This window comes from Marmota flaviventris, chromosome 16 (assembly GCF_047511675.1).
Source record: "Marmota flaviventris isolate mMarFla1 chromosome 16, mMarFla1.hap1, whole genome shotgun sequence".
NCBI classification, from domain to species: Eukaryota; Metazoa; Chordata; class Mammalia; order Rodentia; family Sciuridae; genus Marmota; species Marmota flaviventris.
The window spans coordinates 68,357,409-68,382,178 of NC_092513.1; the positions used below are offsets into that span (position 1 = coordinate 68,357,409).

Sequence of the window (24,770 nt, forward strand, 5' to 3'; positions counted from 1 at the left end):
TTTTTTCCATATGAGAATTCAAGTATCTGTGAGCTATCACGCAAGCTGTTTAGGTTTTCTCCTTCCATAGCAAATCAATTCTACCTTCTTCACTGTGAGCTCTAGTTCTCATTCCTTAGACCCAACCCAGTGCATCAATGGTCTATAAAAATAAATTATTAAAAGCAGAAATAGCTTGATTAAAACTGAAGATTAAAAATAAAGGAAAAAAAAAAAAAACTGAGGACAGAACCAAAACCCAATAAGTCAAGCCCTACAAGTTAGGAGAAAACCTAAATAAAGAAGTTGTCAACATGATTTGGAGTCAGACATAGTGGTGCATGTCTGTAATCCCAGGGACTCAGGAGGCTCAGGCAGGAAGATCACAAGTTCTAGGCCAGCCTCAGCAATTTAGCAGTCCCTGTCTCAAAATAAAAAATAAGAAGTGTGGTGCCACTTCCCCACCCTGCTTCATCCTGGTATTCAATGAATTAAATACCTGGCTTCATCCTGGTATTTAATGAATTAAAGCCATTTTTTAAACCCTAAAAAAAATTTTTAAATAAATTAAAAAATAAAAAGGAATAGGGAGTTGGTTAAGCTGGGTTCAATCCCCAGCACCAAAATTAAGTAAATAAATAAACAAACCAATGATTTTTTGAGAATGTGAAGCATAAATTGATACCTGGTCTTATTTTTAAACTTTAGATGGGATAAGAAAAATGTTAGCAAATAGTTACCATAAAATTTACATTAAATCCATACTTATTTTGATTATTATTAAATAACTTGAGTTTAAGGAAGTCCTAGAGGAACAACACATTCTCTAAATTGTTGGATATAGGGTTCTATATATTTTTCTTATTATATTAAGCTTAATAATGTTGTCCAAATCTTCTATTTCTTTACAAATATTTTGTCTTATTAATAAGGCCATGAACCAGGTTCAGGGGCATACACTTATAGTCCCAGCAACTCAGGAGGTTCAGGCAAGAGGACTGAATTTGAGATCAACCTGGGCAACTCAGCAAGATCTGTCTCAAGTTAAATCCCAAGTACCCCCCTGCCATACCCAACCCCCCCCCAAGTTCATAACCACAGATTGTCAATTTCTCCCTGTAATCCTATTCAGTATGCTTAATGTATCTCGAGACTACTTTATTAGTTATGCACAAACCTCTGAGCTGATACAGCTATCTGCACTCAAAGTGCACTCACTGAGATCTCTGGGAGAAAAGAGGAAGATAGATAGGAAGCCTGTAAGTTTTTCTTCCCCACTCAGCAACTCATTAAGAAAGTATGTTTACTGAGAATCCTCTTTGGGGCAGCAATAAACTATGGATCATTATATGATCTGCCAGACTAACTGGAATCCTAAATCTGTCAATCTCCTTTAAACTTCAACTGCTCACGTGGATAAATGTGGAGGACGTTATGCCAAGTAAAATAAGCCAATCACTTGAAGATATTTAAAGATAAATATTGCATGACCCCACTTATGTATTTGGTATCTAAAATAACTGAGTTCACAGTAACAGCAAGGAGCTGAAGAAAATGGGGAGTAACTGCTCAATAGGTATAGTTTCAGTTATGCAAGATGGAAAGTTCTAGATACCTGTTGTACAACAGTGTGATACAGTTAACAATATTGTAATGCATAGAAAAAAATATTCGAGACCCTGAATTTTAATGAAAAATTATTAATTATTTCCCCACCCCCCTTTTTTCCCAAATATTTATTTTTAGTTGTAGTTGAACACAACATCTTTATCTTATTTATCTATGTCCATGCGGTACTGAGGATCAAACCCAGAGCTTTGCACGTTTGAGGTGAGTGCTCTATGATGAGCCACAACCTCAGCCCTCCCCTTTCTTTCTAAACTAGCTACCATCTATTCTCTTAAAAATCATTCCAGGGTGCGAGGGTGGGGGGGTGGGGGGTGAAGCAAGCCATTCCCAACTCCTGAGGCAGATCTGAGCACCTCCTCTCAGCTCCACCACATGGTGGTCTCTCTGCTATCTATACACACCTGTTCAACTTTCAGTTACTGGAAACAAAATACATATACTCATCACCATACTCCCAAGACACAACAGAGTCAGACATGTAGCTGGTTTCCAACAAATGTCAAATATCTGTCATGTATAAAAAGACCACAGCCACCTCTATGACCAACTCTTTTGGATGAGAGGACCACCCATGGGAAAGTGGTTGCTGAACTGATATTTGAAGGAAGAGGAATCTGATTGAAGTGAGTCAGAGAGAGGAGGGATAGGAAATTTTGAAAAGGGAAAGACATATTCAAAGGCACTGAGGTGTTTAAAAATAGTCACACTAAAAGAATGCCATACGATTCAGTTTTACTAAAATGAATAATTTATAGGAAAGTAGCTAGAAAAAAATGTGGCAAAAGTATAAAAAGTGTCAATCCCCAAAAGGTTTAGAGTGATAGTGCTACAGAACTTTAACTTTTTCCTAAAAGCTGTAGAACACTAATAGGAGAGGGGAGTAGAAAAACCAAACTGCATTACGTAAAGGTTACACTAGATCGATTGAGCATGGATTGAAGTAGAAAAAGGATGGAGATAAGGAATAATTTAGAGGCTACTATATAACCCAGGAAGAGGGCAGGAAGGACTGAACCAAGCCAGAATGCACAAAAACAGGACGGCTTTGGAATACAACACAGAAATGGCAATATAATTGCTTAGTTACTAACCAGATGTGGAAGTTGTAAGAGGAGTCTGTTTCTGGCTTCAGCAAAAGTGTAAATGGTGGTACCACTTGAAACACGGGAACAAGGCAGAACAAACAGGTATAGGGTGCACTGATGGGCTGTTGGGGAGGAAGGCTGACTCACTGTCCAAGCATCTTCACACTGAGTTTGAGGTGGAGGAAGGACGCTCAGCAGAGAGGGATGACTTGCACAAAGGTGTCTGCAGCTGGGAGAAGCAGACTATAGATGAGACTGGGAATCCTAGGTGCAGAGCCGGAAGCTGAAGCCATGGAAGATGAGATCATTGATAAAAGTGCTAGAGGGAGGAGACAGGAGAGAGAGAGCCTGAAGAAATCAAGGCAATCTGAGAAAGAGAAGCCCTAAAAAATGGGTGAACAGCCAGAGAAGAAGACAATACAAGAAAATATGGTATGAGGGAAGAAAGGCATGGTCAATAACGTCACAGGTCAAAGTAGAGTAAGAAGCCCCTCACTGCCTCTGTAAACTAGAAAGCTAACAGCACTCGAGAGCAGAAGTTTCAGTGGGGAGGCTAAGATAGAAGTATGGGCAAAAGGCAGCACATGTGGTAAGGAGAGAGAAACAAACAGCAGGGAGTGTTCTCTGAAGACCCTATGTGTACCTGTGCACACATGCAAGCATCCACATAGGGAATGAAGGGGATGCAGTGAGATGAAGGTTGACAAAACATGGACGGGAGCATGTCTAGATAATAAAGGAGAAAAATAACTAGAGGGGAGAATGAAGTACACAAAGAAGAGTGGTAATGACAGAGTAAGGTCCACAAGGAGGACCGAGGAATTGAGGCAGAGAACTAGCCTGGGGCGAGAGGAGGGAAGGCTCTTCACCAGGGATTTCTGCAATGGATGAGCACAGAGGGAAGGAAGTTTCCTGGTGGTAGAATATAAGTTGAAGAGTTGTTTCTTGACTTTTAAAATTGAAAACTTAAGGAAAGATGATAGTCTGCACACATGGGCCCAAAGGCTGGAAAAACCAAAGACTGATTATAGAATTAAAGGTCTGAAGAGATTTAAAAAAAAATAAAAACAGCAAGGCAGTTAAGTAATATGCTACAATAAATGAACTAAAACTCCTAGTGAAGTCAAAGAACTAGAATGAAAGAGCCAGAATGACAGAAAGTAGCACTCAAGGTAGCACAGTATAAGATTTCAGGGGTAGGCTGGGCACAGTGGTATACCCCTGTTTTTCCAGATACTCAGGAGACTGAAGCAGAGGATTACAAGTTTAAGGTCAGCGTGAGCAACTCAGGGAAACCATCTCATTAAAATGAAAAGGAATAGGGTACAACTCAGTTATACAGCACTTCACTAGCACTTCCCTAGTGTAAGATCTTGAGTTCAATCCCCCAATACGGGGGGAAAAAATTCAGGGGTGAAGATGACTGAAGGTCAAAGTCATGAAAGCTGCAGAGATGTAGGAACTCTAAGGCTGGGGAGTCTATGGTGCTTATACAGAGACATGAAGTCACCAGGATGAAGGTGGTACTGGTGAGGAGAAGAGGGTGACTGGCAAGACAGTAAGACACCAGAAGTAAGGAAAGCTGAATACCACAGCAGTACTGAGAGATGTTCAGATGGCACGAGTCTTTGAGGATATCCTTTTCATTTGCAGACCAAAGGGCAGTGGACTGGAGCTGGAGATCCTGGTGTGACAGGGGAAGCAAGAGTAAGCAGCCCTTACCTAAGAGAAATCATGAGATGTTTGCTCAGGGCACCAGGCTTCAACCATGGCAAAAAAGGAAAAAGCACTCACTGAGGGTTTGCTTCCAGAAGACTAGAAGTGTTGGCAGGAAGGGCAGCAAGGGATAGAGGGACAGAGATAGAGGGACAGAGGAGCACCTCCTCTGAGCAAGAAATGCCTTTTCCTAATACTAGGCCCTCACAAGGCTCCCTCCTCTTCATTGAAACAGCCTACAGGCATCAGAACCTGGTACAATGACCAGCGGATGGAAAGCTGATGTGCACTTCTTTTTTTCTTGCAGTGCTGGGTTGAACCTAGAGCCTTGCACAGGCCGTGCAAGCTCTCTACCACCAAGCTACACCTCAGCCCTTGACAAGCAATGTTTTTGGATTTAACCCAGGTGTTAACCACTAAGTCACACCCCCAGCCCTTTTTTATTTTTTGAGACAGTGTCTTCCTAAAATGCTTAGGATTTCACTAAGTTACTGAAGCTGAGTTCAAACTTGTAATCCTAATGATTCAGTCTCTCGAGTCCTGGGGTTACAGGCGCACACCACCAAATCTAGCACTGACTAGCATATTTTAAACAGAGGTCTCCTTGCAGCCTTCAATTGCAAGTATCCAACAGCCAGTTAGGAATATATGTGTAAAAGTTAGGTGATAAGTGAAGGAGTTTTACTTACTTGTATATTTGATAGTTAAATTACAATATCTTCCTTTTAAAAAGTGTCTCAATTCCAATTTTATAAATTTCTCCATTTAGATTAATTTGCAAAAGCTAATGAAAGGACTCAAATGTAGTTTAGCATACACAATGACTGCAATTATAACAAATACATAAAATTAAAGGCAATTCCAGGGTTCAGGGAGGAGAAGGAGAGCACAGTGGCTATGGACACAGGAGGGCGACACAAGTGATCTTATGATACAACTATTGCCCTGGACGGTGGCAACCACATGAATTTTCACATGATGAAACTGCACACTTACATACAAGTGCCTATAAAACTGGTTGAGAATCTGGATTGATGGTATTAAGGTCTCTTTCCTAGTTGTTATACTGTACTGTAGTTATACAAGACGTTACCATGGGGAAAACTGGGGAAGGGGAATACCAGATTTCTCTGTATTATTTCTTAAAATGGCATGCAAATTTACAATCATCAAAATAAAAAGGGTTTTAAAAATTAAAGGCAACAAGCAAAATGTACAACTGGAAAGTATCACCTTCAAAACTTCTCTCTCTGAAACTCTAACTAAAGAACTATTCTCTCTAGCTCAGATGATTCTTAACCAGAGACTCAGAGGGGTGAGGGAACACCTAGGGTGTTAGAATTACTGCCCAGATCCCCATTCCCTGAACATACACACACACCCACACCAGAACTGTCACCATGGTGAACCACAGATTTCAGAGGAAGTCTATCTATCATCAAGTGCACTACAACTAAGAAAGTGGAAAACCACATTTCTAGCTACTTATCTTCACAAACACTTCTAACTGGCAAGGAAAATGCATCTAAGAGTAACATGGCATTTTACAAGTAATTTATAATAAATTTCTCATTGATTTGCCCAAAATTAATCATTCCTCATGGAAATGTACTTAGTCGACATAAAGAAAAATATTCTGTTCATGTAAGAACTAAAGTATAAGTTTTTTCCATCCAATAACTGATGAATTTTCAGAGGTATATCTAGACGTTAAATATCTATCCTATAAATCAGGGAACACAATGTTTATGAAGCTGTACAGTGTGTGGCCCTGAATACAGTTTGGTTCAGCCTATACAAGAAGGCTTGGCACATCAGCAGCATATCCCAATCAACTAGGGGGAAGAACCAGAAACAAGCAGAAGCCAGAATGAGACCAATTCCAGATGTTTTTTAAAGTATTTGTTAACAATGAGCCCTAAGAAAAAAATCTATGGTTATACCATTAAAGTTAAACAAAAGTGAACCAGTTGAGTAGGAAGGCAACCTAATTTAGTATCTGAAATAGTTGTATCAATAGAACAAAAAAATAAAGTCATCTCATTACTGAAAAACTCCAGAATTGTAGTCGTTGACAAAATGGCGTGTGTGCGCCCCTGCATCACAATCTAAGGGTATGACAATGGAAAACAACTATGAAACAGAATGGTACAGCCAGACCACTGAACAACTGCTTGTAATGGGGATTGTCTACCACGTACTGCTAAGTAGGAAGAGGGATAAATCAGTATGCACAAGATTCTAATTTTTAATTTAAAATGATACACATAAGCTTATTCAGAAAAAAATACTAAAAAACTATAAACCCGCAAATTATTGTTTTTAAATTAGTTTTTTTCCTTTATACTTTTCTGTTTTGTAAGTTTTATTTGGTGAGTACACACTACTTTTGTAATTAGGAAAAAGGGGGAACAAAAATTATACCAATAAATATTTTAAGCAATATTTACAAAGGTGATAGAACAATATAAAAATGAAGCATATATATGAATACATCATACAGACATATGTATAATGATTATGACTATTTTAAAGAAAAAACAGTTGTAGAAATTACACCAAAATAATGGCAATTGTGTTTGAAGGATAAAATAATTATGGGTAATTATTTTTTCTTCCACTATACTATGCCTTCAAATATATATATTATGTAAATTAGTGGCTGGGCATGTGGCTCAGTGGTAGAGCACTTGCCTAGCATATGCAAAGGCCTGGGTTCTATCCTTAGTAGAGGGAGGAAGGAAGGAAGGAAGGAAAGAAGGCAAGCAAAGGAAGGAAGGAGGGAGAGGGGAAGGAAGGAGGGAGAGGGGAAGCAAGGGAGGGAAAATAAAAGAAAAATGTATTATTGTAAATTTTTAAAATTAATGAACTTATCATCCCTGACCCCAAATCCTCCTCTTCACTGTATCCTGCCTCCTAAAACAATCCAAAAAACATATACATGCACACAAACCCACGAGTACTTACATGGGCTTACATCTCTGTATCTGTTTCGATTTCTGTTTTCTGGAAACTTGGCCACTCTATGAGGATAGTCATGGGACTCATTTCGAATTTCCTTAAAATAACAAAAATATATTTTAATATCCCTCTTAAATTTTATACAGAAAAACATATTTTCCCAATCAGTGTGAGAATAACACTTATTAAGGACTATGTATGCCAAGCATTGTGCAAAGCACATGGTCTGTCATCTCTCTTAATCTTCACAACACTAAGAAATAATCCTCTTCCCCATTTCATAGGTGAGATCTAAACAATTTGCCAAAGGTCAAACAGCTAGCAAGTGGCAGCCCCCAGAACCAACCAAGATCCTCCAGAGGCCGCAGCCTGTGCTCTCTGTCTACTAACTGCTTAGTACAGGCTCTATTCAACGCAAAACACTTTATGTACAGAATTAATGCAATAGAGGTATCTGATATCTCACACTCGAATTCTTACTAAAACTATCTTATTACATCTAGCTAAATTCTTTGAGTGTTCATCTTTAAAATTCTTATATATTTCTTTATTTTAATGCTACATAATTAATTTGAGAGAAGAAACAGCTCCCAAATTTACTTCTAGAGCCATTAAGGTTAAGTGATGAGCAATAACCACTAGGCCTGAGGCCTAGATCTTTAAGGTTCTCTATATTCCATTGGGGAAGACAATCTATGAGGTGTGTCTGCACTAACCACTAAGCCACCTGGCAAAGCCAGCACTGCCAGCTTTTACCTTCCAGAAGGAAGGTTATTCCAGGAATCATCAGGTGAAAACAAACACAGCCCCCCACCCACACACACAAAAAAGTATGCTTCAACTATAAAAATTAAATTGGGGTTTTGCTCATACTAGTACATAGAAGAACAGGCATTTAAAAGTTAGGTTAGCTGACAGTTTCATACATTAAGCATAAATAAATAAATTATTCATTTTATGATGGACACTGTTATGGAGGGTTCCTTTCTCTCTCGTCTGCAACATCTACCCCATGAGCCCCAGGGCAGGTAAATTTCTAATTCATAGCTTTACCCTTTTGGCCTAGTACAGAAATTCGATGGTAAGAGTCAAAATATTCTCTGCATACATTTTGTTAAACTTCAACGTAACTTCAAGGAGCACTTAAACTCAATTTTGAGTTCCTGGTAACTCAAAATTTTTTTTACTGAGGAGAAAGAAGAGAAAAAATTTTATTTTTTTTCTTGAATATTTATTTATTTATTTTTTAAATTTTTATTGTTAGTTGTTCAAAACATAACATAGTTCTTGACATATCATATTTCACACAAAAAATTTTATGATTTATAATAATTCATGGGATTCATGGTGTAAACAGGATGCCTATAAACTGTAATCACACCATAAATCCAAGACAAACACAAATTGAGTAAAGTTTTATTTTTATTGCAAAAATTTTTCATTAGTTTTCCCATAAAATAGTTGCTGAACCTATTTTACCATTATTTTCTTTTCATTGTTTCTGTTCTTGACTTTGTTTCCCTCTACTTTCTTGGGGTTAATCTCATTGACATTTTATAACTCCTCTTCCAAGTTTTTATTGATGGAACACGACACACAAATTTTTAACCTGAACTTAATTTTTCTGTAAGTTAACAAATAATAAGAATACTCTTGTAAGATATACAACACTCTATTAGCCTGAAGTGTAACAATTGGAATTTAATTTTACTCTTTCAAAATGGAAAGTCAATTGTCTTAATATCACTCGATTTTGGTTTTATCAGTAATATTTGCTATCATAAACCAATTTCCACACATGCATGGGGTCTGTTTCTAGATTCTCATTCTATTTCACAGAATCATGTTTATCCTTGAGACAGAGTCAAACTTTAGTTACTACAAATTTGTAATTCGTGGAAAGGCAAGTTGCCCCTATTTATTCTTTCCATTGTGTTATAACTCATGATGTTTTAATTCATTTTATACTTTTCTTAGTAAAGATACGCTAAAGGTTTATTCTGACAAAACTTATAGCCTTTGTTGCTATTGCAAATGGAATTTTTAAAAAATCCACCGGTCATTGCTAGTGTATAGGGAAGATATTTTTTTTGCGGGGGCGGGGGTACCAGAGATTGAACTCAGCAGCACTCAACCACTGAGCCACATCCCCAGCCCTATTTTGTGTTTTATTTAGAGATAGGGTCTCACTGAGTTGCTTAGAGCCTTGCTTTTGCTAAGGCTGGCTTTGAACTCATGATCCTCCTGTCTCAGCCTCCCAAGTTCCAGTGTGCGCCACTGCATTCAGTCTAGGGAAGATAGTTTTTGAGGGGCTACAAAGCAATGGACAAGCAGGACAGGACACCAGCCCTTCTTCAATACTTCTTTTACACAAATACACCCATTTTCCACAGTGAATCCCAAATGTCAAGTTTCTGATTACTATACTTCGCCTAGAAAAGCACACTTAGCTGTGTTCCCTCTAACAAAAAGTTACCAATGTTGAAAAATAAATAAATAAAAGAGGAAGGGCTCCAAATATAGCAGTGGGGAAAAGATTTAAAATTTACAAAACAATGGAACAGCCAAATCCTGTTCTAAGTCCTTGGACTGAAGAAATAATCATAATATAAATATGTTTTATTTTCCCAGGTTAATAATTAAAAGAACTCGTACAGTGAGTCCACTGTTTAAACCTCCAGTGTTCCCACTTGTTCTCCATACCTTTCTTTAATTTCTGTGAACTTGGAAAGATAAGGAACCTCAATCAAAGCTTTAGAAGGCACACTAGCTGCCTATTCCACTATCCCTTCTTTCTCACTAAAGAAAGACTTCTGATTTTATTTTCTGATGAACAATGGACCCAACTAAAAACCTGTATTTCCCAGCCTTCCTTACAGGATAGTCTGTGACAAAGTCTGGCTAATGTGAATAAGCAAGATCACCAGGTTGGGCTGCAGAAGATGCTATTCTGTACCAGCTATTCAGGAAGCTGAGGTGGGAGGATCACTTGAGCCCATAAGTTTGAGACCAGCCTGGGCAACACAGAAGACCCTGTCTCAAAAACCAAAACAACATTAACAAAAAACTGGTTCAGCAGACCCTTGTTCCTCTCATCGAGGTCTGCCTGAAATTCGGGTTTTGATGTTCTAGAGTAAAGGGATGGGACGAGGCATCTTTGTGACCACAAGGTCAACAGCACATTCCAAGAAAAGCTAAACAGAAACAGGGCCAGATTTGGTGACATCAGGAAATCAGAGCAGCAGCCCTGAATTCCTATCTCCAAAAATCACATCTCATGAGAAATATAAACCCCTGCTAAGTCTGTTATTTTATTTCCCATACAGCTAAATCAGGTCTTCTAACTAATACACACAGCACAACCAAACTTCAATAGTAAATACATCTAATACGGATATGGTACTTCTCAAGGCAGAGAGCTGAGTTATTCACCAGGAATCACATACATTGCAAAACCAGCTCTACTGATGTTTTGATGCTAAAAATGTCATCTTCTACAGCAGAAAACCCACAAACACTGCTCCTAGACACATCAAGATTGCTTCCCGTCAGCAGTAAAACTGCTAGGCCAAGGTTTCTCAACCTCAGCACTACTGACATTCTGGGCTAGGTCCTTCTTTGTGGTGGGGGCTGTCTGGTGCATTCCATGGTGTTTAGCGGGCAGCATCCCTGTCCTCCCCAGTACTTGTCAGTGGCAACTCTCCAACTGTGAACCCCAAATCTCTCCAAACACTGTCAAATGTCCCTGGACAGCAAAATCTACCACAAACATACATACCCCCATCAACACCCAGATGAAAACCACTGATACCTTTATATTAAAATAGAACTTAAATGACAAGAATCTTTGTTTTAAAGTATAATTCAACCAAAAAATTTAAATCTAGTATTTTGAAAATATAATTTTTACTCAAAAAAGCAAGGAATAATTGAGTCACTAGTTATTTCTCGTTTAACAGCAATGATCCAAAACATAGGCAATAGACCCACAAAAATATCTTTCAGAGTTATTTACAATGTTGAAAAACTAGAAATAACCTAAATGCCTAATGACAGAGAAAAGACAGTTTGAATAAATCATGGTACATTTTTGCAAAATATTAAAAAAAACCACACACAAGTTCTCATGTCAGCAGTAGCATAAACTCAGTTCTTGGAATGATAGTATACAACATAAACAAGGGAATCACATCTGAAAATGGAACTGAACTATTAGTTGCTATTTGGTAGAAAAAAAAATTCACTTAGCTCCTTAGCTGTATTTAAATTTTACATACACACGGATTGCCTATTTTAACAATGTGCATCCACTTCTTTTCTTCAAAAGCCTAATTTTCAGGATACCATGAAGAAATCCACTCCAATCAGTGGTCCTATAGCTTACCTCTAGGACAAAGATTCTCAGTTCTTGTTATATCTAGTTCTTTTTTGAGGGGAGAGGGGTGTTTCCAGGGATTGAACCCAGGGTGCTCTACCACTGAGTTACATTCCCCAACCTTTTTTTTTTTTTTTTTTTTTGTATTTTGAGGGTGAGTCTCACTAAATTGCTAAGGCTGGCTTTGCAATCTTCCTACCTAAGCTTCCTGAGTTGCTGGAATTACAGGTGTGTGCCACTCAGCACATGCCTACTTTTAACAGATCTACTTTCTTCTATTACTTTGCTTCTTATTATTTTTATACACATAACATTCCCTCTTGAAATTTATTTTTATATCATTGGCTTGAAGTAAGGAGCTATACTGACTCAACTACAGAAACAATTCTGCTATGCTCCAGTAATTCTGGGCTGAAATGCAAGACTTGTTCTTAAGATATTTTCTTGTTATTCAGTTCAGCTAATCTTCATTAAATAAGCAATGACTGTGCCTAAAAGTACTACCTAAGAATTTAGGGATTCCCCAAAAACTCAGGATTTATGCATGAGAAATTTCAAAAGTGTAGTTCACATAAAAAGTCACCAGCATAATTTCAGTTTTCATGGCAAGAGACGAGACAAACAACTCTTTTCCATGAGGTTCACAGAATTGAGGTAGCCTACTTCAAGCAGTAACTTACAAAATCCTCAAAACAACTTGGTATTATAGAATGGTCTCCAGGAAAGTCTGTCTAGAGCGTTGCTTTTTTCTCCCTACAAGACTCAGCATTTAAAAAGCAATAATCAGTACTAAGGCTAAACACATCTACCATTGGATTGAGTAATCCCTCTCCTGGTATTTCCAAAGGAAAATAAGAACATGGAAGTCCGTCGAAAGAGACACAAGCCTAAAGATTTATTCTGAACACCAAAAAGCCTGATAGGGGGAAAAAAGAGGCCAAATGTGCATGAACACAAAGATACTGCAGAACACTGAACAAAAGAATATGACACAGCAATAAAAAAGAACAATCCTGCTACAGACTGCAAGAAGGGTGAGCTTCACATTACGCAACAAAGGAAGCCAGACACAAGAAGAACATACCTGAAATTTCCATTTATGAAAACATGCCACAAAATTATTCAATGGTAACAGAGATCAAAACAATGATTGTCTGTATGGAAGGGCAAGGGGGAGCCTTCTGTGGTGTGGGAAATGTTTATATATTGATTTAGGGGCTTATTACAGAGATGTATATATTGTAAAAATTTATTAAGCATTTGCTTATAATTTGTGTAATTATATTATGCTTCTAAATAAATAAGTAAATAAATGAAGGTTAAGTGGTGCAACCACTGTGAGAAAACAAGTGCTAACCAGAGTGACCATATGAACCAGCTGTTCTGCCCAGGACACATACCCATAGAAATGGACACTTATGTGCACATAATGCTTGTGCACAGTGCTCAGAACAACTTATGTCCATCAGCCGATGACAGATAAACAAAATGCAGTATAGCTCCACGTGATGGAACTTACTGATCCATAAGGAAGAATGGAATAGCACACGCAACAACACAAGCGAACCTTAGAGACATTACACTACGAGGAAGAATACATGTTGTTATGATTCTGTTTAATAAAATGTACAGAACAGGCAAATTCAGAGGCAGAAAATATTATTGGAGATAATCTGGGCTGGAGGTGGTGCTGTGGACAGGGACTCACAGTTGATGTATATATGATCTCTTTCTGGACTGTTGAAAATATTCTAAAATTAAGATTTAGTTGCACATCTGTAAATACATTAAAACCCACTAAATTGTACATTTTAATGGGAAAAGTTTACAGTGTGTGAAATATATCTCAATGAGGCTGAAAAAAAGTCAGGAGCTGAAATGCAGGCTTTGGTACAACATCCGGTATCTTTGCTTTTGAACTCTTTCTAGTCTATGTGGTTCAATAAAAAAAGTTAATAATAATAATATTTCAAAAAACAGGTCACAATCCTACTGACTGCAAAAAAAGGCAATCATCTTGTGCTCCCATCACACCAACATTGTCAAATTCCTTTGGTTCTTTGAGTGACACAAACTTTTTAAAAGTGTAATAAAATTTCCATGACTCGTTAATAGCTAGTACAATTTATCTATTCTTGATGTATAATAGCTTGAAAGTCCCACATAAAACCATCCAACTCAATAAAACAGTTTACTTTCCTAGATATAAAACAGTAACAAGTGTAAGACAAAAAAGGAAATGATGGTTTGAAAAGCAATGCATTTTATAGGGTTAAGAGAATAAGAAATCCTTAACTATAAAAACCAAGCAGTACTGTGTGGGTGAGTGTTACACATACACAAATCTCCTGGAGAATTTAAATTAAGTAAAGTCTGGTCTAAATTACAAACTCTTTGGGAAAAAAGAATGCAGTGTGCTTAGTTATTGGAACTGAAATACACAAATACTTTTTGCTAAATATCTTCATGAATGGTTTATTATCTATTTTGAAATTTTTTTGGTGTGTGTGGTATTGGGGATTGCATATACCCCCAGTTCTTTTTAGACACAAGGTTTCACTAAGTTGCCAGGTTGGCCTCATGATCCTCTTACCTCAGCCTACCAAGTCACTGGGATTATAAGCATGCAGCCACCACATGGCAAATCTTAATTTTAAATGGATATTTTTATAAAAATATTTGCCTCTTAAGTAACTGATTTGAATATTTCCTCTACCATTTTAACTTAAATGGGCTGACTTCATTAATGCAGTCTTATCAGGTACCACTTTTAAAGAAAAACTTTAGAAAAACCAAAACTTTTAAAGCGCAAAATATTTAGATTTTAATAGAAATATTTCTAAAATGCATGACTTCTAAAATAAGTAATACCCTGAACAACATTTAACTTTTCCATGAGGTCCCAAACGTTAATTTATGTGCTATGCCAGATGTGGTGTCACGTATCTATCTGTACACCCAGTTACTCAAGACATATAGGTGGGATTGGGGGAGGTCAGCCTATGATATTTAGTGAGGCCCTGTCTCAAAAAAAATTAATTACTGTGCTACAACACAATTAGAGCCTTCAGTAAATATAGCCCTTTATCTCTATACTAAGTGGCCTTTGAGTTTTTATGTGTTTTGCTTGGATAGAAGAAACTATTTTTACCTTTTAATAAATTAATATATACTCATTGGCAGAATGTAGGACTCTATAGATCAGCAGAAAGGGAAATTAAGAGTCTACCACCACACAATTCAAAAATAACCTAAAATTTGTGGGCTTTTCCTTCCCTGATGAGTTGCTATGTACAGTATGTACAGTTGATACCATACCCCTTATCTGTGGGCCACATCCCTAAACACTCAGTGGATGTCTGAAGCTGCGGATAGTACTGAAGCCTACAATTTAAAGCTTTTCCATCTTAACTAAGCACTTATGCACTGTGGCCATAACTTGACAGTTTAAGATACAATCACAAAACTAGTCCAAATTTCTTTTTTCCTGTCTCACAATTTCAGCTAGATTTGTACTTACCATAAATATCAGCAACCTCAGCATGACTGTTTTCTTGAGAATATACACCTTTTCTCTTAAAGGAAGAGCTTCCTGGCTTCTTTCTGGCATACCCAAGCTGTCAGCTTCACTACTTTTGTTCTTTGGAGCCATGAGATAACACAAGGGCTGCCTGAATGCAAGCAGTGCACTGCCTAAATGCTTCAAGGGCAGGGTGGCATATATAGTGTGTACATACAGTAGGCAAATGGATGCCTCATGTTTCAGGCAGGTCAGCAGAAGACTTTTTGTTATGCTACTCAAAACACTACTCAGAATAGCATGCAATTTAAAATTTACGAATTGTGTCTGGAATTTTCCACTTAATGCTTTTGGGCTATGGTTAACTGCAAGTAACTGAAACCATGGAAAGCAAAACCAGACACAGGGACTACTGTATTTCGATTTGTTTACAAACACAGGAGTATACAGGAATATTATATATTTACCTGCTTCAATCTCTTAAAATATCTTTTCCTGCCAACACATCCCTATCACCACCTTGGGTTATGTTACTCCAGATATGGCCTACAACTCCTAGGTACAAGTGTGATCCTTCTGCCTCAGCCTCATGAGTAGCTGGGGCCACAGACATGTGCTGCTGCACTATGCCTACTCCTTTTTTTTTTTCCTTTGTTTCTTTTTCTTGCAGTGCTGGGGATTGAATCCAGGGGCGTGCATGTACTAGGCTAGTACTTTACCACTGAGCCCCAATCTTATTATTTATTTATTTATAATTTGAATCAGGATCTCGCTCAGTTTCTGAGGCTGGTCTTGAACTTGTGGTCCTCCTGCCTCAGACTTAAACTTGATAATTTATAAACTATAGAAATGTATTGCTCACAGTTTTGGAGGCTGGGAAGTCTAGGGCAAAGGTACCAGGAGATTTGGAATCTGGCAAGGGCTTGCTCTCTTCCTCAACGGTGGCACCACCTTGTTGAGTCTACACATGGTAAAGGGGAATCAGGCTGCCTCAAGCCACTTTAAAAGGGTACTAACCCCATTCATAAGGCTCCGCCCCATGACCATATCATCTCCCAAAGGCTCTCTCTCTAACCACTACTGCTCTGGGAACAGGTTTCAATATCTGAGTTTTGGAGGGACACACATATTCAAATCACAGCAACTACAAAATGCAGTACATTTTGCAATACATACACAGTATTTTGCCCTATCCCTAGACAATTAGATTTCCAAAACTGCACAATTGTTAAAGCAATGTGATGAATATTCTTTAATAAAATTGTACATATTTTTCAAAGTACTTCTTGACAATCTCCTAAATTAAGGGCCTTTCTTGTCAAGAGATGCAATGAGATTTTTGTCTCACTTTCAACAACACCTAGCTTTTTTGGGGGAGAGGGGTGGTGAAACATTGTCTTATTCTTCTGTACTGCTTACTCTTTCTTAAGAGTAAGGAATCTTAAATTTGAACTTTCTTCATGCTGACATTTTAAAATTACATTATAAATATGTCAATATGGAAAGAACTGAAATATTTACAATACCTAATCTTTCATCAAGAATTAATTTGTTTCTCCATTTATTTAAGTCTTCCTTTTCACTCGATAGAGCTTTGTTTCTTAAAATAAATTCAACACATTTCTTGTTAAGCTTAAGTACTTAATTCTTAAGTATTTAAAATTTTCTGTGGCTATTTAACAGTTATCAATTTTGTTTTTTTCCTTCAGTTGCTTAAGCAAATTATATTCCATTCCCTTGTACTGGACACTCTATAGCCCCAGAAATAACTTGGGAATGATATTTTGTTTTATATTATATTCTTTTTTAATATTTATTTTTTAGTTATAGTTGGACACAATATCTTTAATTAATTACTTTATTTTTATGTGGTGCTAAGAATCGAACCCAGGCCCTCGCCCCTGCTAGGCGAGCATTCTACCACTGAGCCACAGCCCAAGCCCATTGTTTTATATTTCTCTATTACATCTGTTGATATTAGAATTTTTAGACTATCACAGGTCAAACTGACCTATTTATTGGGATGCTATCTCATTTATTTCTACTTTTTGTTTTTATTCATTCTTTCCTTACAAAGCTTTGATTCATTTGTTATTTTAAATGTTTGGTTCATTAATACTTTTTTTCTTGCTTTAATTTATAAACTGTGACCAAATCCATTGACTTTTTCCTTTACCCAATTTAAAGATGGTTATTTTCTATATTTCCTTATTTTCTTCCCCTTATCATTTGCTATATAAATAAAGTTTTCTTTGTTTCTCTATTTTAGAAGTAAAAATACCATTTCTAGTCTACTAAAGGATTGGTTTTAAATCAAAGCAAAAAACAAAAAAACATGTTTGAAGCCATGTGTGGTGCTGCACACCTGTAATCCCAGCAACCTGGGAAGCTGAGGCAGGAGGATCCCAATTTCAAAGCCAGCCTCAGCAACTTAGGGAGGCTCTAAGCAATTTAACAAGACTATGTCTCAAAATAAAAAATAAAAGGGCTGGGGATATGGCTCAGTGATTAATCACCCCTAGGTTCAATCCCAAGTACCAAAAGAAAAAAAAAATTTGAACTAGTATTTTTCTACTAATGTAAAAACATATTTTAATAAAGTCTTTTTAGTAAAACCTCTTCTTACAGCACAATGCCCCTTATTTTCTTCAAATAATCTAGAACTTTGGATCCATATTTTTTACATTTTTCAAATTATTTAAAAATATTTTTGCTTGCAATAAGTTTCACAACTATAACCATAATATGAGTTAAGTGTAGATTTTATCTGTTTCACTGTCCAAATCTACTTTCTACACCTGTTCCATTTCTCCCAACACTTTACTGACACTGCTCCACCATCTTCAGTGTCAAGGAAGGTAAATCTGATGCTAATCTGAATTTGTTCTTCCCTAAACACAACTGGTTTGTGTTCCTTGCAGTTTTTGTTGTTGTTGTTTAATATTTACTTTTTATTTGTTGTTGGACACAATACCTTTATTTTATTTATTTATATGTGGTGCTGAGGATCAAACCCAGGGCCTTGCATGTGCTAGGCGAGTGCTCTACCGCTGAGCCACAACCCCAGCCCATCCTGGCAGTATTTTTTATCTATGCTCTCTTCAGCTCAGAGTTCTCTCTTCACTATTTCACTGGTCTATGTCATTTCAGCACTGCTTATCACACAGATCTGAGATCTTTGTGTTCTAGGTAATCTCTAAAAAAACCTATTTTTTTTAACATCTTTTTCCAGACTTCTGAGAGATTTTTCTTAAGCTACCTTGGGGTTCTGTGATATCTGCTAGTCCTGAAATTTTTATTTCAACAATTGTGTCCTGAAATCTAAAGAATGCTTTACAATTCTGTGCATGCATTCATTCATTCATCTGTTCATTCACAGTGAAGCTGGGGGTTGAACCCAGGGCCCTGTGCATGCTAAGCAAGCACTCTACCAATGAGCTACACCCCCAGCCCTCTAAGTTTAACAACTTGCTCTTGCAATTTGGGAAACTAAATCAGAGTTTTCTTTACTTCTTACAGTATTTCACATGCCCTAAATAATCTCATCTCACTTTCTTGAGGTGAATTTTTCACATCTAACATTTATCTGGTTGTCTTTACAGAAAGAAAATGCATACATCAGCAACTTTCTTTCTTTTTTCTTTTTTTTTTTTTTGAGAGAGAGAGAGAGAATTCTAATATTTATTTATTTATTTTTTAGTTTTCGGCAGACACAACATCTTTGGTTGTATGTGGTGCTGAGGATCGAACCAGGGCCGCATGCATGCCAGGCGAGCACGCTACCGCTTGAGCCACATTCCCAGCCCCAGCAACTTTCTTATTGTTCATTTTTTTTTTTTAAAGAGACAGACAGAGAGAGAGAGAGAGAGAGAGAGAGAGAGAGAGAGAGAGAGAGTTTTATTAATATTTATTTTTCAGTTTTCGGCGGATACAACATCTTTGTTTTTGTATGTGGTGCTGAGGATAGAACCCGGGCCGCACACATGCCAGGTGAGCACGCTACCGCTCGAGCCACATCCCCAGCCCTTATTGTTCATTTTTGCTGCTATTTGTACAAATGTATTTAACAATCTTTTCTTTTTTAAAAAAAAATTTTTTTAATTTTTTAGTTATAGTTGGACACAATACCTTTATTTTATTTATTTATTTTTATGTGGTGCTGAGGATGGAACCCAGGGCCTCACCTGTGCTAGGCAAGCGCTCTACTGCTGAGCCACAACCCCAGCCCCTTAATAATCTTTTCTTTTTTTAAAAAATCAGGCCATATGATCATCTCTATAGATGCAGAAAAAGCATTCGACAAAGTACAGCATCCCTTTATGTTCAAAATACTAGAAAAACTAGGGATAACAGGAACATACCTCAATATTGTAAAAGCTATCTATGCTAAGCCTCAGGCTAGCATCATTCTGAACGGAGAAAAATTGAAGGCATTCCCTCTAAAATCTGGAACAAGACAGGGATGCCCTCTCTCACCACTTCTGTTCAACATAGTTCTTGAAACACTGGCCAGAGCAATTAGACAGACGAAAGAAATTAAAGGCATAAAGATAGGAAAAGAAGAACTTAAATTATCACTATTTGCGGATGACATGATCCTATACCTAGCAGACCCAAAAGGTTCTACTAAGAAACTTCTAGAGCTAGTAAATGAATTCAGCAAAGTGGCAGGATATAAAATCAATATGCATAAATCAAAGGCATTCCTGTATATCAGTGACAAATCCTCTGAAATGGTACTGAGAACAACCACCCCATTCACAATATCCTCAAAAACATAAAATACTTGGGAATCAACCTAACAAAAGAGGTAAAAGAACTATACAACGAAAACTACAGAACCCTAAAGAGAGAAATAGAAGACCTTAGAAGGTGGAAAGATATACCTTGTTCATGGATAGGCAAAACTAATATCATTAAAATGGTCATATTACCAAAAGTACTCTATAGGTTTAATGCAATGCCAATCAAAATCCCAATGGCATTCCTTGCAGAAATAGAAAAAGCAATCATGAAATTCATCTGGAAAAATAAAAGACCCAGAATAGCAAAAGCAATTCTAAACAGGAAGAGTGAAACTGGTGGTATAGCGATACCAGATTTTAAACTATACTACAGAGCAATAGTAACAAAAACAGCATGGTACTGGTACCAAAACAGGCAGGTAGACCAATGGTACAGAATAGAGGACACAGAGACCAATCCACAAAATTACAACTACCTTATATTAGACAAAGGTGCCAAAAGCATGCAATGGAGAAAGGATAGCATCTTCAACAAATGGTGCTGAGAGAACTGGAAATCCATATGCAACAAAATGAATCTGAATCCCTTTCTCTCGCCATGCACAAAAGTTAACTCAAAATGGATCAAGGAGCTTGATATCAAAACAGAGACTCTGCGTCTGATAGAAGAAAAAGTTGGCTCCAATCTACATACTGTGGGGTCAGGCTCCAAATTCCTTAATAGGACACCCATAGCACAAGAGTTAAAAACAAGAATCAACAAATGGGACTTACTCAAACTAAAAAGTTTTTTTCTCAGCAAGAGAAACAATAAGAGAGGTAAATAGGGAGCCTACATCCTGGGAACAAATTTTTACTCCTCACACTTAAGATAGAGCCCTAATATCCAGAGTATACAAAGAACTAAAAAAATTAAACAATAAGAAAACAAATAACCCAATCAATAAATGGGCCAAGGACCTGAACAGACACTTCTCAGAGGAGGACATACAATCAATCAACAAGTACATGAAAAAATGCTCACCATCTCTAGCAGTCAGAGAAATGCAAATCAAAACCACCCTAAGATACCATCTCACTCCAGTAAGATTGGCAGCCATTATGAAGTCAAACAACAACAAGTGCTGGCGAGGATGTGGGGAAAAGGGTACACTTGTACATTGCTGGTGGGACTGCAAATTGGTGCGGCCAATTTGGAAAGCAGTATGGAGATTCCTGGGAAAGCTGGGAATGGAACCACCATTTGACCCAGCTATTCCCCTTCTCGGACTATTCCTGAAGACCTTAAAAGAGCGTACTATAGGGATACTGCTACATCGATGTTCATAGCAGCACAATTCATAATAGCTAGACTGTGGAACCAACCTAGATGCTCTTCAATAGATGAATGGATAAAAAAAAATGTGGCATTTATACACAATGGAGTATTACTCAGCACTAAAAAATGACAAAATCATGGCATTTGCAGGGAAATGGATGGCATTAGAGCAGATTATGCTAAGTGAAGCTAGCCAATCCCTAAAAACCAAATGCCAAATGTCTTCTTTGATATAAGGAGAACAACTAAGAACAGAGCAGGGAGGAAGAGCATAAGAAGAAGATTAACATTAAACAGGGACAAGAGGTGGGAGGGAAAGGGAGAGAAAAGGGAAATTGCATGGAAATGGAAGGAAACCCGCATTGTTATACAAAATTACATATAAGAGGAAGTGAGGGGAAAGGGAAAAAAAAAAAAACAAGGGAGAGAAATGAATTACAGTAGATGGGGTAGAGTGAGAAGATGGGAAGGGAGGGGAGGAGTGGGGGGATAGTAGAGGATAGGAAAGGCAACAGAATACAACCGACACTAGTGTGGCAGTATGTAAAAACGTGGATGTGTAACCAATGTGATTCTGAAATCTGTATACGGGGTAAAAATGGGAGTTCATAACCCATTTGAATCAAATGTATGAAATATGATATGTCAAGACTATGTAATGTTTTGAACAACTAATAATAAAAATTTTTTAAAAATCAGGCCTCAGAATTTTCCTTAAATCTAATAAGTGCCATAAGTAAACTTGAGGAAGTGAGGCACACAGAATATTAGTAAGCCTGAAGACTGAGCAGAAGCATGCCTGTGAAGAACAAGGCAAGGCAGGACCAGGCAAACAGCCAGCCTATGGGAAGCAACAAGGAGGTGGAAGTACACTAAAAAATATTAATAAAAGGAGGAATAACTGGTATGTTGCAAGAACTATCAACAATACAAGATGTGCACAAGGGAGTAAAATGAAGGGAATGAGTATGAACGGGTGGAGAGTGAATAGATTATGTAAACTATTCACTCACTCAACACACGTTAAGTTTAATTGTATAAATTATGAAGATGGCATTGTAAATGCGGGTGTGGATTATTCAACAAATAGCATAATATAAGCAGGTACTTATTTAGAAAAAAATTAACTGGACAAGAACAAGACAAGGATGCCTGATTTAATCACCTCAATATGAAAAGCTCTAACCAGAGCAATTAAACAAGAAATAAATAATAGGCATCCACACCGGAAAGAAGAGGTTAAACTCCCTCTTCACAAATGACAGGATCTCATAAGCAGAAAAACCCTAAAAAGAATTCACAAAAAAACTGTTAAAACTAACAAATTCATCAAAGTTACAAGATAACATACAAACCAATCATACCCTAGAAATGAACAACTCAAAAAAAGACATTAATAAAACAACCCTATCTATAAGAGCACCAAAAAAAATAAAACATGGGAATAAATTTAGTCAAGGAGGCAAAGACTTATACACTGAAAACTACAAAACACCACTGAAAGATAATACAGACCTAAATAAAAAGATGTGTCATATTTATAGGAATCTGTATTAAGAAGGCAATACTATACAAACCACTAATTTAATGTGCTCTGTATCAAAATCCTAAGGATAATTTTTGAAAACCAGAAAAAAAATCCTAAACTTTCAATGTATTCTGAACAACCAAAACAATCTTGAAAATGAAGAGCAAACCCTAAGGACTCCAACATCCCAATTTCAAAGCCCATTACAAAGCTACAATAATCAAGTCAGTTCTGTAATAGCATAAAGACAGATATACAGATCCTCCATGGGATAGCAGGCAGAGAACCCCAAAATAAACTGTCACATCATTAGTTAATTGATTTCCAACAAGAATGCCAAGACCATTCAAATGGGAAAAGACAATCTTTTTAGCATATAGTACTGCAGAAACCAAATATCCTCATGCAAAAGAATGAAGTTGGAACATTATCCTAAAACATATAAAAATTAATTCAAATGGACAAAAGACTTAAATAAGAACTAAAACTGTAACACTCAGTAGAAAATATAGGAAATGAAAATACTCATAAACTTGGATTTGGCAATGATTTCTTAAATGTGATACAAAAAATGTAGCAAACAACAGAAAACTAGATAAATTGGCCTTCATCAAAATTTAAAACTTTAACATATCAAATAATACCACCAAAAGAATAAAAAGAAAATGTATGGGAGAATAGAACTACAAATCATGTAACTGACCAGGATTCTAATTTCTTCACATCCTCACTAACAGCTGATATCTTCCAATCTATAATCATAGTAGTAGATATGAAAATAATACACATGAAGTACATAGCCCTTGCCTGACATGCAGTAGGAGCTCAGTCAAGATTAGCTACTTTATTCTTAAAACTCTTTTCTTCAAAGAGATCTTCTCAAAGAGAACTGTGATTCAGAGAACTTAGTCCATCAGGGATTTTGTCTCCTCAACCAATGAGTGACAGGTACACAGACATAACTTGATTTATAATATATTATTGCGCTTTAAATATATTGCTTTTTTCTTTTTCTTTTTACAAATTGAAATTTGTGGCAACCCTGCATGGAGGAAGTCTATCATCATCAATTTTCCAAGAGCTAAAGGTCACTGGCACTTTTTGGCAATAAAACTTTTTCAACTAAGGTATGTGTATTCTTAAAAAATATTTTTTTAGATGTTGATGGACCTTTGTTTTATTCATTTATTTATATGTGATGCTGAGAATCGAACCCAGTGCCTCAGACATGCTAGGCAAGGGCTCTACCACTGAGCCTTTAGACAAAATGCTATTGCATACTTAATAGAGTACAATATCGGGTAAATGTAACTTTTATACAGAGAAACAAACAAAAAAACTCATGTGATTCACATTACTACAAGATCTGCCCTATTGCAGTGGTCTGGAACTTAACTGAGCATCTTAAAATTCAAAATTCAAATAAAATTCTTCAAAGAATGCAAGATACTTCATCATGTCCTTCCACAATATTTAATAGAGTATACACACATCTGACTAATAAAAATAAACACTTCACCAGATAATCTAGGATTTACCTCAGGCCTTTAAGTATAAACAAAGAAATTTAGGTATGTCCTACCACAAGTAAAAGCTCACTGTCCACTTGGGATTATCTTAAAGTCTTGATCTTTTCTTATAGAATCAGATTATTCTTTTCTGATTTCCTAAATTGTTATTTCCTGCTCTATCATAATAATTCAAGGGGGAATAAACTACACTGGGTGTAAATTTTTCTGTATGCTACATACAGAATGAAGTTATGTACTGAATACTAAAATATTGATATGATAAAATATTATATTTTACCCTGACCATGATGTGTAATGACCATAACAGAGATTTTAAAAAATGTTCTTTGTTTATAAAGTTTGAAATGGGTCTATGTTGTGTAGTTTTGCTTGTTAAAATAAA

The 24,770-nt window shown here is 36.8% G+C and overlaps 1 protein-coding gene across 4 annotated transcripts in view; it reads right to left on the reverse strand.

The window, feature by feature from the left end:
• Ptpn2 (protein tyrosine phosphatase non-receptor type 2) overlaps positions 1–24,770 on the reverse strand; it is an 83,078-nt gene that overhangs the window by 48,515 nt on the left and 9,793 nt on the right. For all 4 annotated transcript variants that reach the window (XM_071602490.1, XM_027920686.2, XM_071602491.1 and 1 more), the window contains exon 2: positions 7,377–7,467. In XM_071602490.1, the coding sequence (XP_071458591.1) occupies positions 7,377–7,467 (91 nt within the window). The remainder of the gene's footprint in view (positions 1–7,376; positions 7,468–24,770) is intronic.